General features: G+C 40.5%; 1 protein-coding gene across 1 annotated transcript; it reads left to right on the top strand.

Annotated features, from left to right (window-relative positions):
- Positions 1-210: 210 nt before the first annotated feature.
- On the top strand, positions 211-15,738 carry C9H5orf15 (chromosome 9 C5orf15 homolog). Its single transcript, XM_006262155.4, has 3 exons — positions 211-350; positions 12,075-12,676; positions 14,156-15,738. Exons 1-3 carry the CDS (start codon positions 245-247, stop codon positions 14,285-14,287), a joined length of 840 nt encoding a protein of 279 aa, XP_006262217.1. The 5' UTR covers positions 211-244; the 3' UTR covers positions 14,288-15,738.
- The last annotated feature ends 669 nt before the right edge of the window (positions 15,739-16,407 follow it).

The raw sequence follows: 16,407 nt of genomic DNA, 5'->3' as shown, positions 1-16,407 counted from the left end.
TGCCGGTAGACACCCATGTGCGCGAGCACGCATGCGCACTCCCCTCGTTCTCTGGTCCTCTCCACGCATGTCCCAACCGGCCGCCAATCCCCTCCCTCCCTCTGCGCACGCGCCGTCCCGCCCCCCTTCTCCAGCAGGTGGGAATGCGTCATGCCGTCGGGGAGCGTCGCCGCCCAGCAACGGGGCGGGAGGCGGGAGGCGGGAGGCGGGGCCGCAGCCACGTCAGTGTGCCGAGCCCGCCAAGATGGCCGCTGCCTGTGAGGGGAGATCCGTGAGGGACGCGCTGCAGCCGGCCTGGGCCTTGTTCCTACTGCTGCTCCTCGGCCCGGCCTGCGCCTACGCGGGCAACAGTGAGTGCGGAGCGGGACCGAGTCGGGCCCGGGACGGGCTCCGGCAGCAGGATGGGGGGCATCGCTGTGGGCTTTGGGGTGGAGGGGGCCTCCCCCGGCCTCCTCTCTGCTTCCCCGCCCGTGCCCTGCTGTGGGGCCGTAGCCGAGACCCGCATTTCTCAGCCCTGAAGCAGGCCGCACGAGTCTGTGAAGGTCGCGGGGCAACTTGACCAATGCATCCACGCGCTTGAAAAAGGGTCTCCTTGAAAGGAGGGAAACGCCCGCACTCTGCGGCTGGCACCTGGGGCGGGCGGGGGGCGGCCGACCCGCCAGGACCCTCCAGGAATCGGAGAGAAATCCCCGGGAGAGGAGACTGGTGCGAGTCACCGGGGAGATCAGCGCGAGGGCGTTCCTTCAAATAAAACACAGGTCAAACATTATTTTATAATGTTAGGAGTCACAAGCCCCAAAAACGACACACCCGTAGAGCGCCCGAGCGAGGGACTGGCGTGAAAGGGGTGAGGTGAGGAGGGGAGCGCGGCAGCGCTGTCAAATGGTGAATCAGGTTTATGCAGTTGTCCTGGTGGGTTTTTAAAAGGCGCTGGTGGCGTGCATTGCCTTCCTGACATAAAGTGATGAATGTCATTGCATCGCGCGATGAATGGGTCAGAGCAGCGCTGGGGAGCGAGGGGCGCTGGGTTGGGACCGGTCATCGCTATTTACAAATGGGTCCTGGTACAAGAAAGGTTGAGCGGCGCTGGCTTGTACAAATACAGCCGAGCGGGCTAAACCCACCGTTCGGGTTCAGGCACTCCCTCATTCGAGGTTGCTGTTGCTTAAGAAATCCCTCGGTTGTTCAAATCACCAAGTTAGTTGAAGTAGGTAAGATGCTCTCTCTCATGGACCCAGAGGGACAGCCTCCCATCTTCAGCTCCCTGTGTGCAAAAAGGAAGTTTATTTTCTACCTGGAGGGACTTTTTACCATCTGTACTTTTCCCAGAGCCTGGCAAAGGGACTTTGGTCCCAAAAGCTTGCAGAAAAAGACAGTTTTCTTGTGATTTCCCAGTTGGTCTAATAAAAGGTATCATTTTGGAACCAGGAGTTCTAGTTTTTTGTATGCTTTGAAGTAGGTAAAGTATTTTTTCTTCTAGTTGCGACTTGGCTGTACCTTTGTCATGAAATCCTTAATCCTATAAAAAAAAAAAAAAAATCCATCTTTCAAAGAAGACTTAGACTGAAATGTTGCCTGTCTTGGGTTATAAGGAGTGATACTTTGGGGCATCAATTCAGTGATCTGTATTAGCACAGAAGGGGAAAAAATATGTTTTCTTGCTTGACACTTAACTGAGGTTTTCTTGGTTACGTTTCCTTTTATAAAAGCAGACAAGGTTCTTTGGGTGAATCTGATATCTTTTATTAGACCAACTTTAACTTTTATTAGGCCAACTTTCAAGTTGGTCTAATAAAAGATATCGGATTCACCCAAAGAACCTTGTCTGCCTTTGTCCTTAGACCAACACGGCTACAACCTACACCTTTTTATAAAAGCTGAATTTTGTCATATACGAGCCTAAAGAGGCATGTGTTCATTGGGAATTTTATGCCACTTGTTTGTTTCTTGATTTAACCAGTTCAGGCTTGCAAAGACTTTTGTGTTTACTGAATTGCTTCATGAATAGCAGGATCGTTTCAGCTTAATCAAAGTTAAATACCTGATATTGTGTAACAGTAACAGTTCATCAAAACTGCTGGTAAAACACTAGCTTTCATTATATGTGTCAGGTTTATGACCACATGAAGAAATGATATTAGCTGTCCAGAAGGCTGACTTCTGTTCCCCCCTACACTCCAGTTTAGCTCAGGGGTGGCTGATCTGCAGCAGGGGGGCCCCAAGTGCCTTGGGCAGCCTCTGTGTGGTAGATAGGGGAGGGATGTAGCACAGCAGCAGATAGGGCATGGAGCAGGGCAGGGTATCAGGCAGGGAACACAGAGCTGGGAGTATAGCAACAGATCAGATGGAGGGGAGGCACTGGAGTGGCACTCAGGGAGAGGGCGAATTTGTGGCATGCCTGCCAAAAAGGTTGACCTTTACGAGTTGAGCTGTGACTTAAGGGAGCTTCAGACTTGTATTAGGACAGGTAAGGTTGCATAGTTTTCACCAGGTGACCACTGACTGCAGCTATAAATCTTAAGGAAGCTAAGCATAAAAAGTTAGCTTCCTTAAGATTTATATTTGCAGTCTTTTGCTGATTTTTCCCCTCCACATGTGAAATAAGCCCATTTTATTTGGGTGGGTGTCCAGGTTGCAGATTAGGACAAGTTTATAGAAAATTTGTTTCAGAGATGATTTTTTTTTTGTGGTACAGGAGTAAATTAATTAAAATGTAATGGAATTCACTTTTATATTTAGATCCTCATTCTGTGTAGCTCTGTGTTTTGTGGAAACATGTATAAAGACGTGACTCCTATCCTGAAATGTTTTTACTTCTGACTTTTAATACCATATCCACATGTAGAGGCTGCCAGTAAATTATATTCTTTACTATGTATGTGAATAGAGATTGTCAAATGCAGCGTGTTATTGGTGGCACACAACTCCTTTAGAGACTGTAGTCTAGAATTCTCTGTGCCCAGAAAACAAACCCACGTTATCCTGGCACATGGTTTGCTCTGAGCAGCACTGTCGGCTTAATTATGTCTACATTTTTTTGCCTGTTATTGTTACTTGTAACTTCTACTACAGTTGACAGAGACTGAAGAGTTATAGCCTACCCTCTCACCCCCCCTCCCCCCTTTAAAATCCCCCCCCCAATGGAGAGAAAATCATGCTTTGAAATAGGAAGATGTTACTTGAAAAAGAGGTTCAGCAGAGGGTTTGTTGTTTTTTTTTTTAAAGGTATATAAATAAATCTGAAAAGAAATGTATCACACAGTAAATCCTGTTGCCTCCACTTTCATATTCTTTACATGACATTGTGTATTTTAAACACATTTTCGTCTGCTTACAGAAAAAAATTCTGGTAGATAATAAGGCTTTCTTTTCATAGTTCATCAGGGCGACTGACTTCTCTGACTCTGCATCACTCACAGTGTAATGAAGTCCTAGGCCTAGTTTGAATTTATCATTATAAGCTTTTTATGATGGAGTAAAACATAGGATTGATTATTTGTTCTACATGTTAAGGAAGAAGATTAATATTAATAAGGCTTAATCTTTGCTGATGCATTTTAATTATAATCATTATGTTTTTTTGAGGAATGATTGTCCATATTGAGAATCTGTTTCTTGGTATCTTGCCAGCCAATAGAAGTTAGACATTCATGGACTTGCCTGCAGAACTGTAGCTTGGGACCTAGGAAAACTTGTTTTGGTAGCATCAGCTAAGCATTTTTTCCTGTCTTAATTTGATCAATTAATCTTTTTTTTTTTTTGGTCTTAATTTAATGGAGACACAATCAAAAATTATAAAACTCCACCAAGAGAAGCAAAGATAGTAGTTCAAATAAATAGTTCCCTCATAGCTTATGAATGAGACCAATGTTAAACTAAAAAAAAATGTTAATATTTCTGTTATTTTAGGAGCTGAAAGACCCTATAATCTCTCTCTCTCTCTCTCTCTCTCTCTCTCGGGATTGGTAAAGCCTATATTTCATGCTGGAAAAGTGTACTGTATAAACAAGTAGTAGCCCATTACAATCCTTTGTAAGTGTACACGGCTTCATGAATAACTTTGATTCACTAACATTTGTATAATATTTTACTTGCAAGTAATTTGACAAAAGTGTCTGGTTGTAAGTGCTTAGATACATTAGGTGCCAACTTTCATAATTTTCTAGCATGCCAAGAAACTCCTTAGGTATTTTTAATAGACTATTGAATAGTGGCCCTGTGTTAAAACATATGCTGCTCTATATTTTAGCATGACAGATTGTTGGGATTTTTTTTAATATTATGGTATATAGTGAATGTGTAAAATACGCATTATTTCTTCAGCAGTTTCCTAATATTTGAAGCTGCAGGTTAAAGTGCCACAAATATGAGTAGTTGGATGATCTTCATTTTTTTCCGCAGGATTAGACCCACTACTCTTAAGACTTTTCTTACAGGAAACAGTAGTCTCCCCTCTAAATAAATTTGTTTAGTGATTTGTAAACTTAACACTACCTTGTTTTTGTATAATTCTCTGCCAAACTGCTTCAACACTGTTGAGTTATGAAATGGGATTCAGGCCTAGTATATAAAGGATTGACATGACAACTTGTTTAATAAATGACAGAAAGGCTTTATTTACTACAGCTATAAACTATTAAATGACCCTAAAGAAAAACAAATTCCAGTATATTTAGCTCTAAAAGTGATAGAGGCAAAGAGGCAGCCTCGGTCTTGTCATCCTCTCATGGTGTGGATCTGTTTGCCAGAAGATCTTATGGGTGCAGTAGTAGTTCTTGTGTTGAGTGATTTTTATTCTTGAAATGCACCGTTAGCTGCTTCGTTCCTCTTTTATATCCTTCAGCTCAGCATCTTCAAAGTGTTCTTGTAATTGTGCAAATCAAGAGGGAATTTCAAGCAATAACCAACAGGAAAATCCTGTTAATCAAACTGTTTGTTATTGGTTACTAGAAAGTCCCAATTTTGATTGAGTTACTGTCCTCAGTAACAGATTATCAATTTCTACTGAGTTGGAATATATCAAAAAATTGATTAACAGCCGAGAAAAAACAAAGTTTCTGAGGAGTTGTCCTTGGAAGATCAAGGGGAACCACTGAAGCAAAATGAGAGTAAATCAGGAGGAGATGGGTATCAAACCCCACATGTTTCTTCCTGCACATTCTTCCTGCAGGAGAGTGTTTCTTCCTGCACGTAAGCACAAGTTAATTACAATTCACTATACTTAATTAAGGACAGACATTTCACACAGTCGCACACCAAATGCATAGGAGCTTGCTTAAAATCATCATAGGTATAAGGTAAGCTGGAAGCAGGGCTGTCCTGGGGGGGCAGGGGTGGGGCTGGGGGTGTGGGGAATCAGGGCAACTGCCCTGGGCTCTGCACTTTGAGGGGCCCCACAGAACCAGGTTGGCTTTGTGTCCATCTGTTCGCTCCCCACCCTCCCCCCCGCCACCACTTTTTCTGGGCCCTGCACAGGCTGATTTGCCCCAGACCACGCACCCTGTCATGGTTGTCTCTGGCTGGAAGTGATGCCTTATTATTTCTTTTCAGAAGGTCCAGCTGCAAACTTACGTTCTCTTGCACTAGACAGTTGTCATCGATATTTTGTATTTTAACTTTTGGGAGTAGGCCCAGCTCACCTTAAGCATCACAGACATCAAACACCACATGAATCCCTCATCTTCTTTACAGTCCGAGTGTCCAAGGTCTGGAGCAGACTCCCCCCAGAGGTGGTGTAAGCACCTACTCTGGACTCATTCAAAAGGCATTTGGATGCTTATCATGCTGGGATCATCTGATCCCTGCAGACTTCCTGCCTCTGGCAGGGGGGCTGGACTCGATGATATCATGAGGTCCCTTCCAGACCCTAATGTCTATGAAATCTATGAAATCTTTGTCCTTAATTCTGGTATGGTTTGCAATATTGCTTGTTTCCTGTATACTGTTAATTCTCTATAGCTTCAGTTATAGTAACAAAAAAGCTGACATCAGGTTTTGTTGGCATGGTTTACTTTGTTTTGGTGAATTATATTGGAAAAGGATCTGTATAGGCTCTACCTCCCTCTGCATCTCTCTCCTTCCCCCTCCCTCCTCCCCCCCCCCCGTGACATTTGTGGCCTTCTGTCACTAAAAAACTTTGAAAAATCCCACCAAAATCACTGAATCAAAGAATTAAGAGTGCAGAACTTAGATGCTACTTGATTTATTCAAAACTAAGTCTTCCAAATGCTAATACAAATGTTTCTATGATTTCTAAGCCTTTCTGTTTCAGGTCTTAAGTTAATCTGTCTGTTAGAGATCAGTATGAGAGAGTTCTGTATTTCTCACAAGGCATTTAGTCAGAGTTCTCAGGAAGTTGCACTGACCACTGTCAAAGATGCCAGTCATGCTGGGGTTGGTGGACCTTAGGCACAACCCAGGCTGCTTAGGCTGCATTTTGCTTTACAGTCATTATATACAATTCATGAACTGCGTTAAGAGCAGTGACCAGAACCCAAGATTCCTCCCCCTGCCCCTTTTTTTGATCATCGGTAGTACATATAAAGTCATATCCCCTCTTACATGCTTTTCCTCCTTGGTGGCCCACCTCCAACAAGAAAGTTTCTGAGAGTATCCTCCATCTTCCTGGTTAGAGCACTCATTTGGGAGGTGAGAGATGTATATTTGTCCTCTCCCAGATGGAAAGGACCTATAACCCAACTAGGGCAAGAGCTTTAACCACTAGACTTTTATACAAAAGGCCAGTGGCATTATCTCTTCCTCCTCCAGCTATATTTTAGAAAAGGATGACATGGTTAGCTGTATATAAAGTCTATATGCAGTTTTCAGTCTTGCGTAGGCTCCCACTTACAGCTCCCTGAGTTAGGTGTCCAAGTCTGGGGGGAGCCAGTATTTAAGACACCCTCTCTTCTGTATTTGTTTTTGGTGAGCTTACGTGTCGCCCTGCTTAACATGCGACTCCCAAGCCAAGGTGCCTGATTTAGGTTTAAGAATGTTTGATGCCTGACTGCAGAGGTGGCATTCTCAGTTGAGCTTTGTACAAATTTGCCTGTAGTTGATTTTTTTTATGGACATTTTCCAAGTTTGCACTGTCACTTCTCTGTAACATCAAAAAGTTATCACTATAACATACCAAGGGATTTTGACAGGGTTCTATCATAATAGTTTGCCAGAAATTCAGTGGTGATAAACTTAAATCAGTTTTATGTGGCAGCCTTTAAAAAAGATTTTAACAAAGTCATCTGGAGTAGAAAGTAGCTCTTTATAAGTCAGTCAACCTTATGGCATGTATTTTACCTTGAATAATATAATCAGTAATGGGGAAAAATATGCCATGAATAACTGTAGTGGAATATGCTACTTTGTTAGATGACATGCTGTGTGGTTTTAATACTACCTTGTAAACCCGTTTCGGGTACTAATGAAAGATGATTATGGAATAATAAAATAGCTGAAAGTCAAACTGAAAGAAAAAGTTACTAGATTCCATCTGGAAATGTAATTCTTGTATTGGTTTCCTTTATACTTAGAAGTCCGATTTATGTTGCCTTTCTCCTGTAACTTAGTCAATATGTATCACGCGAAATAATTTTAACCCGAAGTCATGGAACATACAAAGCAACATTTTTTTCCTGTAGCAGTTTCATTTTTTTTATGACTGAGCAGGTTGGGAGAGTGAGAGGGAGGTAAAAAGCATAGTTACCACAAATTCAGTGGCTGCTTACCATATCTTCCTGGGACTTTGGGATTCTTAATGGAGAGCTGAGTATTCAGTTTAAATATACCATTTTTGGAAGGGCAGGGAAATCAGTTTGGGGTTTTGGTTGGTTGTTCCTGTCAATTTTAAATTACCTTTAAAATATTTGTTAATCTTGTGTATCTTTAGGTCTGTTGGCAAACAGTGAAAATGTGGCCCTACTTCCTCTCATTCCCACAGTCTTAACATTGTGTTTTTCTTCCATTTTGGAAGCCTGGAGGTTGGAGAGTTGCAAATTACAGGCTATAAGGCCTCCATTTGACTCAGATCTTCTTTTGGTATTTAAATTCTTTATTTACTTATTTCCTTACAGAGTTTCATATGACCTTTGATTCCTTTAAAGAGACTCCGTAAATTTGCTCCTTACTTTCTAGTTTGAGATTATATATAAGTACCCTTCCCTAATTAGCCTGACACTTGGGTCAAAGGCAACAAAAAAGAAGAGAAAACAAAGCCAGTTAAAAAAAACCCAGAAAAACATGTTCAGCATAGCAGCCAAGAACACTTTTGTAGTTTGTCTACCCTGTTATGAATCTTAGCAACCGAGTTTGAATGTGAAGGGAAAGGCTGCTGCGCTATAACATGTCTTTGGATTTTTTTTGTTGTAAGGTTAGAGTGGTATTGTAGCAGTGATGGTCCAGGAAATATATGAGAAGCAAGAATTTTTTGGTCATATCTTTCACTGGATCAACTGTAGACTTGTGTGAGATGGTCGACAGGTTTTTGGGCTTGTCTACTGGAAAGCTTGTCTGCCGTCTCGCTCACTTCTACAGTTGGTCAAGTAAAAGATAGCATCAAAACCCCTCGCTGCTTTGGATTTGTTCTCAACAGTGAGCCTAGGAGGCATAGCTTGATATTTGTTTCCAAGTGTTATGCCATACATATCTGCAGTTGACATATACAAATTCCACACTTTAAGATAACATTCTGAGAAAAGCATTTACACACCCATCTGAATCACGGCTTGCTTGATGTCCCTGATCACTTAGGAGAATGGAGAAAAATATCTCTCTTTATTGTGGGACACAAAGGATATAAGAGAGGATTCTCAAAATCACATTTTTCCTTATTTTTGCATCAATAATATTGATGTGGGAACTGGAAGCTCTGTAGAACCAATCATTTTGAAGTGAATTCTTCATTGCTTAAAAGCTACTAATAAAAGATTAGTATTTTCTTCTATGGATGGTAGGAAAAAAGATTACTAAAAGATTTTTTGTTTGTTTGGTTGGTTTTTACTAAATTCACAAGTCAGGCATGGGCAAAATATGGCCAACCAATTGATTGCATCTGGCCTGCAGCTGCCTCCATGGTGCTCTGCTTGGGGCTGAACCCTGTCCATGGCTGCCCGGAGCAGCCTGCTCTTGTGCTCCTGCCTGTACCTGTTGAGAACCTCAACCAGTGCACACAGCTTCCTGGCGGGGCTGTTCCCAGTGCAGCTGTAGCTGCCTAGGTACTGCTTGGCTTCCCCTCCCTCTAGCCGCTCCTCCTCCTCCTCCTCCTGCCTCTGCTGTGCTGCTTTAGGCAGTGTAGGGAAGCCATGGAGATGTGTGCCAGGCACCATGCCCAGAAATGGACCGACAAACAGACACACCAGTTGAATGGCTCCTGCCCAGCACAATGCTTGGCTTCAGCTCCCAACCATCTTCTACCCACTCTGCGTGCCTGGTGCAGTGAGTAGCTGTCTGCGGGCAGGCAGAGTGGGTGAAAGGTGGTTAGGAGCTAGAGATGGAGCCCTGTGCACTGGGGCAGGAACTGCCTGTCTGCGGTTTCTCCACCCCAGCCTGGAGTGGAGTAGCAAGGTCAGGAGGCGGAGCCTTTGGAGGCAGGGGAAGTCGAGTAGTACCCAGGAGGCTGCAGGTGCACTGGGAGCAGCTCCACCAAGAAGCTGTGCGCATTGGCCAGGGCTGGGGCTGGAGCTGTCCAGTGTGCACGGGCAGGGATGTGGTGCTAACTCTCCCAGGTGAGAGTGGGCTGGGCTTGGCCTCATGTGAAGCCTCACGGCCAGATGGGGGGCAGGGAGGGGGGAGGGGGTACAGATTGCACCTGAACGGCCCAGGTGAGCTCTGTTGCATGTGCCTCATGCCCCCTTCTAATCCTGGCCAGTTCCTGGGACCTAGTGAACAGACAGCCCCCAACATTTCCTCTCCCCTGACTCTCCCACACACAATATACAAGTGTAAGACTTTATTTTGAGCCATTATGCAATTGCCTGTGTGTACACTACTAAAATACAATGTAAATCAGGCCAAATTATTTTTGGAAATTTAAAATATGTTATAGTAGATGTTTGATTTTTTTAGTATATGATCTATTTTTTTTATTTATAATTTGTTAAAATATCTTCTGGAAGATTTTGTGTGTGGCTCTTGACAGCTCATCAAAACTTGTTAATTGACCCTCCAGCCAAAATAATTGTGCGCCGCTGTTGTAAGTAGTATTCAGAGTTTAGTAGATGCTTCGTGGCGGATGGGCAACCAGTATTGCTTTCCTGTGTACTAGGCAGGGAAGCAGGAATGAGTGGGGTGGGATGAGTTTCAGTTTTAGTGTTGAATAGGAAATCTGTTCTTGTTTCTTATCTTCTACCTATCTGAGCCGTTTTTGATGCAGTGGGATCTAAGAGCAACATCATCATCATTCATCTCCAGTAACAATATGAGACTACAAGTAGAGAAATGTAGAAAGCTAAGCTGGACTATATAATTTGCACTGTAGCTAGTTCATTTGAAAACATAGGCTAATATATCCACAAATTTACTTACTTGTGTTGCTTAAGCCTAACACTTAAATGGCCAAGAGTAAAGCCAAATAGTGTCCATTTTGCTGCTTTTGATTTAAAAAATATCTTACTGGTTTTGTGAACTTCACGTAGCTTTATACAATTGCATGCCTCCCACCCCTGGACTTTAGCAGACTTGGAGATCCTGAAAAATAACATTTCAAATTGCAGTTGTAGTTTGAGTAGCAGCTTTCCTGGTCCCGAGGTGAGGTGGGAATGGAACGCTAAGAGCCTTTCCAGGTTTTGTTTTTAAGTATTGATGTCAAACCTTGGGGTCTTCAAAGACTAAGTGTCTTTCAGGACAGTTTGGCAAGGCAATACGTCTAATTTATGTGGGTTAATAACTGACACCTATATGAATACACTTTTTGCATTTCACTTTTAATGATGTGACAGTTGGGAACAAGGTAAGTCAAAGTTTAATGACAATGAACATTTATAGACCTGCTCTGGGAGGCAGGAGGGGGCACTTAATTAAAAGTGCCCAAAGTGTCACATATATCAGCATGCCCACACTGAAAAATGGCAGTGGGGTGCTTTGAACTAAATCTTGTTGAATGAGCTTTAGTTTAAAGTGCCCTTCTGCTGTTTGTCTGTGCGGGGATGCTGATACACGTGACGCTGGAGTCTGCTGGAGTGCAGTAATTACCATGCTCCAGCAGACTCGATTAATCAGGCCTGCTCCAATGCGCTGTAATTATAGCACGTGGGAGCAGCCTCCCTGCACATGTATAGGAGCCTGATAGCACTAGTTCTAATTTATGCTATTTCAGAAGGAAAGAGAACAGTTTGATGTTCAGGTGAGGCTTTCAGGGTTCTGGGTTTTGCATGTATTGCCTTTTGCTAACAGGTATACATACTGATCAAGATAAGGCAGTTTGAATTTTCCATGTTATTTTTGGCTGCTCAACCAAAAGCTGCTGTCAATTTGGCAGGGGTTGTAACAGAGTTAAAGCTTTAGAAGCAAGGATAGCCTGAGTGACCAGGGAGTGGGCTTCACCCTTCCTGCATGCCCAGCATAGGCCCAGCACCCATTCTAACATCCTCACACCTCCAGTCTATCATGGAAATCAGTTTCCTTGCTTAATATATGTACTCTAATTTTGGAGGGCTTTTTTGTGGAAAGGGGCATGCAGTGCATGAGTAAACATGGTTAGCTGTCCAGGCATTTTGAAATCAATACAGTATTTTTTTATTTTTAATGAGATTTTTTTACCACTGTAAAAAAACTTGGCAAACAAAATTTAGGTATCACTTACCTGAAACAATTTATCATACTTGTTGCGTAGCTTGTGGTGCTGTATATGTTCTGACACTTGCATGAGTGGAGCAGGAATCCTCTTCATTTTAAGTTCTACAGTGTGGATTTAGGTACAGTAGTATTACCCTCCAAAATGTGTTTGTGCTCAGATGGGCCTACCCCAGTAGCATTTCTTTGTTGTAAAATACATCAGAAGTCTTACCTGGGCTGTGTGTGGGTGTGTACATGTTGTACAGAAAAATATAGAGGTTGAATATAATGGCTTTCCCCTTCCCCAGGTACGGCAGAAGATGTGGAGCAGTCTGAGAAAAACATTACTTCCAACAGTGAAATGGTTATTAAATCTTTGATGCCAACAGCCAGTCTACAAAATTTGACAACGATACCAAATAAAGAGTTGCCCTCAGAAACTCCTAGAAACCTTTCTGCTGTCACACTTAAACCAGCTGTGGGAAAGGATGACTTAGCTACATCTGTTACTGCCCATTCTACAACTGTGAGTCCAATCTTGCAAATGGATGTTGATGCTTCTGAAGATACAAAAATTGATGAAGATGATCTTATAACAGATTTCAAAGATGCACTGAATAGTTCTCCACCATTGGTAAAAGAAATTACTGAGCCTGAGGATGGTGAAGACTATAACGCATATGAGATGACATCCAATTCCAAATTCAATTCAGACCTTCTAGACTTGCCAGAAGATGATGACTCTGATACCATTAGCATCTATAATGAGGATGTGAAATCCCTTGAAGACAAGATAAAGGACTCCTCTGTAACAGGACTGGAAGAAGAAGACAGCCATTTCTTTTTCCACCTAGTTATAGTTGCCTTCGTAGTAGCTGTTGTTTATATCTCGTATCACAATAAGAGAAAGGTAGGTGTGTTGGTAAAAGAGAGAGTATACCTTGTTGTTTCAAAATTTTTTTGCTTTAACATTTTGAAGTTCTTTATGAAAAAACTGATTTTTGTTCTGCAAAGAAAAATATTTTCTAAAAACGTTTGTGCAGTATTTAGTAATGATGTTACACTGATCCTTAATATGTTTCTATATATGCATAAAGAAAAGTGAATTTGAAACTACAGGCATTTTGGGTTGGAAAATCAATTAAATGATAACACCAGTAATGAATCAGTTCAGCAGTATACTTGATGGAACGTGATTATATCAAGCAAAGCAAAGTTGCATGAAGGTGATTGTACTAAATTTGAATCTGTCCAGGATTATAAACATTACATTAAGGAAAACTTAGTCCTCAATTAAGTGAGTGTTCTTGAGATAATTATGATGATACTTGAAATTTAAGACCATTTAAATTGGGTATTTCTAGGATTTAACCCTTTCCCACAACTTTTAAAGTTAGTACTTTGAATTCTTTGAAATTCTAGCAACTGTGATGAAGCACGTCAGTGATTTTTTTAATGGAGAATGAATGTAGACTGGATAAATAGATCTCAGGTGTTGCTTGATTAGTGTTGTCTTCTTTCAGAATCTGCAGATAATGTTAAAGGACTCCTAGAAGCTGGAACTAAAATTTGTAGACTGTTTTGATTAATGCCCTGAAAAGCTTGATTGTGTTTCATTTCCCCACTCTTCTTATCTCAATGGAAAATAGATTTGGCCCTGTGTTTGGATGGGACTGAAACAAACTTTTAACTAATATTTCTGCCGTAGTGCTTTATAATCCCAAAGAAGCCTAAAGTACAAAACATTTTTTTCCCAAGGGCTTTCATTACTTTTGAAATATGCTGCTAAATGTTTTGCCCTATTTGTCTTCCGTCTACAAATTTTTGGGTAATTCTTTCTTCCAAGGTCTGTGACTAAACTTCCAGCGTTTGAATTGTCAGGGTTGCAAACTGTTATCACCACAGCCTGTTTCTATCACTGGAGAGTAGGAACAGGTGATCTCTAGGGTTGCATCTGTCTACACAGATTTCTAAGTACTTCTCTCTCCTTTCTTCTAAAATCAGTAGCTCCAGTGGGAATTACAATTGTGAAGTGCCAGTGTAAATCGGACAAAAGTATTTTTATCAGTGTGTCACCTAACCCAGACATTAATGGTAAATACCTATATGTTAATGCTGACACATTGCTGTTTCTGCCACCCATGAAGCTGCGCTTGTTTTTGATTGTAAGAGGTGCTGAAAAGTCTTGGTGTGGACAAGGTCCAGGATGTCAGTAGTTGCGTTTCCTGGAATAGCAAATGGAAAGTACAGTATGCTAAAATTCACAGTGCTAGCTAAAATAAGGCAGGTAGCACCACAGGTGACTGGTTAAAATGCAGCTGTTTGTTAGCTGACAGAAATGTTTCGTTTTCATTATATTCTTCTCTAAATTAACTTCATTTTCTTTCAGATCTTTTTATTGGTCCAGAGTCGAAGATGGCGTGATGGTCTTTGTTCTAGAACAGTAGAATATCATCGCTTAGATCAAAATGTTAATGAAGCAATGCCTTCACTGAAGATTACCAATGATTACATTTTTTAAAAAACATTAATTTTGGGTTTGCTGACTTTGCCTACCTGTTCATGTAATATTGTGCAGGTATTTGCCATAAGCAGCTCTCTTACCTGGATGGCTTTGAGATTTAAAACTCCTGTAAGACAAAGGATTTATTTCTTTGTCAAAAGTCAAGTTTCAAATCAAATGTACAGAAAATAGATTTAAATAACTAGTGCGCTTTTCAGTTTTATGTTGTGTGTCTTCTTTTCTGTCTGAAGCAGTGTTAATAGTGCTAATTCAAAAATAAAGGTACAAAACTTTTTAGGTCCAATAAATTAATGAGTTTGGCATTGCTGAATCAAATTAATGGTCTCTCTGCTAATCACTTGTATGGCTCATAAATCCTTGTATATTATATTACACCGTCTAAAAAATTATCACTTTTTCATGCATAAATTGTTTAGTGCTGTAAACTTTTATCTAAATATTTTTTGGTTAACTTAGATTTTTCTTACCTATGCCAGACTAGCTCATGTGACAAACTTCATATCCTCTCCAGGTGCTTCTTACATTAAAGCATTTTAAAGTAACTGTATAAAGCATATTTTTTTTAATTTTAGAAGTTGTAAAGCTTACATTTTCTTTAGAAACCTCCATTTTGTATGAAGGTAGTGTTGCTTCTTGATTGCCCAAGATTTTCTCTAATTACATTTATAGATTCTTTATTTTTAATTTTTAAACTAGTAAACTGAAAATAAGCCTCATAGTATAATTTTAATAAAATAAATACACATAGGTTTACTGTTAGTCCACATTTTCCCTCACATTTTAAAGCAGCTTAGGACGTTCTTTCACAAACCTTAATTTTATTGCAAATATGAGACCCTGGGACTGTAAGAGTAATTTATTTTGGTGTTATTTTGACCCAGGTAACTGGAAAGCAGACTAGAAAATAAAAGCATGTGGGGCTGCCATAACTTATGGAGAGCACTGCACCTTGCTTTAATTGTTACACATTCAATTAACATTTGATTTAGTGTACAGCAAATTATTAGGATGCTAGGTTTTTTACCTCGTCTTTTGTACTTTCACTATTTATGTTTTTTTCCATGAGTTGTAAAGTATCCAATTTCATAGTTTTGCTATCTGTACATTATTTTGATTTAATTTTTAGAACTGATAAATGTGTAAATAATGGCGACTCAGAACCATATTTGATGACTTGGTATTCAAGCATTAGTGTATTGTTTTGAAAAATTATCAAAACTTTACAGATGTTAGCATGAGAAAAATTGTGATGGCATGATATTATGTAATGAGTGAAGCAGTTAAACTTTTAAATCCTACAGTGAAGTACTTTCTTCTTAATCACAAGAAAGTGAAGCACAAAAAATACTGGTATTCGAACTGTTTTCTTGCAGTAATTTTTATCATATTTGGACTTGTATCATTTAATATTTTGAATAAGATTTTTAAAATAAATGACAAGACTAGAAGCTTGTGGTTTTATTATAATTTGATCATTTGAAATATGCTTGTGTTTAATCACATTCTTTTACTGTAATGGTGAATTAATTTGCTTGGGGATGAACAAAACATCGAAAACCATCTTTTGGCATTCCTGCTAACCTTATCATTATGGATAAATTCACTGTGTCTTGAGGATTTCCACAAAGTCCCATATACTATTTAAGCCTTTGTTAAACGGTACATAGGGTGGGGTAGTAAGGCTTTGTAGGAAAACAAAATTTAAACTTCAAAAAAGTAAAAGCCTTTTTACCATCTTTTTGTGTGGTTTTTGTATATGTTGTATACAAATTAATAATGCATATCGATGTAATTTTACTTGCTTTCTGTATGTAAACTTCGGCAGTTCAGTTTTCCACCTTGGGTGGTTTTACAAGGCAAAATGTCCTGATGGATAAGATTTAGGAGGGAAACTCTCCTTACAAAGCTTGTACTATGTTTTAATAATCAGTGAACTAACTCATAACAATTTAAAAATTATCTTACAACTATTTAATATTGCAGGAGCTGCTTCTTACTAGGCACAGTATGATGGAACAAGTCTTCATTCTTTTCAGTACCTATTTCCATTCCTCTCAAAGTAGTCCTATGAAGGATACCCAAGCCTTCTAGATTTTCAGTATTTGTTCCCTGTGCAG

Source organism: Alligator mississippiensis, chromosome 9 (genome assembly GCF_030867095.1).
Source record: "Alligator mississippiensis isolate rAllMis1 chromosome 9, rAllMis1, whole genome shotgun sequence".
Classification (NCBI taxonomy): domain Eukaryota; kingdom Metazoa; phylum Chordata; order Crocodylia; family Alligatoridae; genus Alligator; species Alligator mississippiensis.
This window is presented reverse-complemented; position numbering and strand designations above follow the sequence as displayed.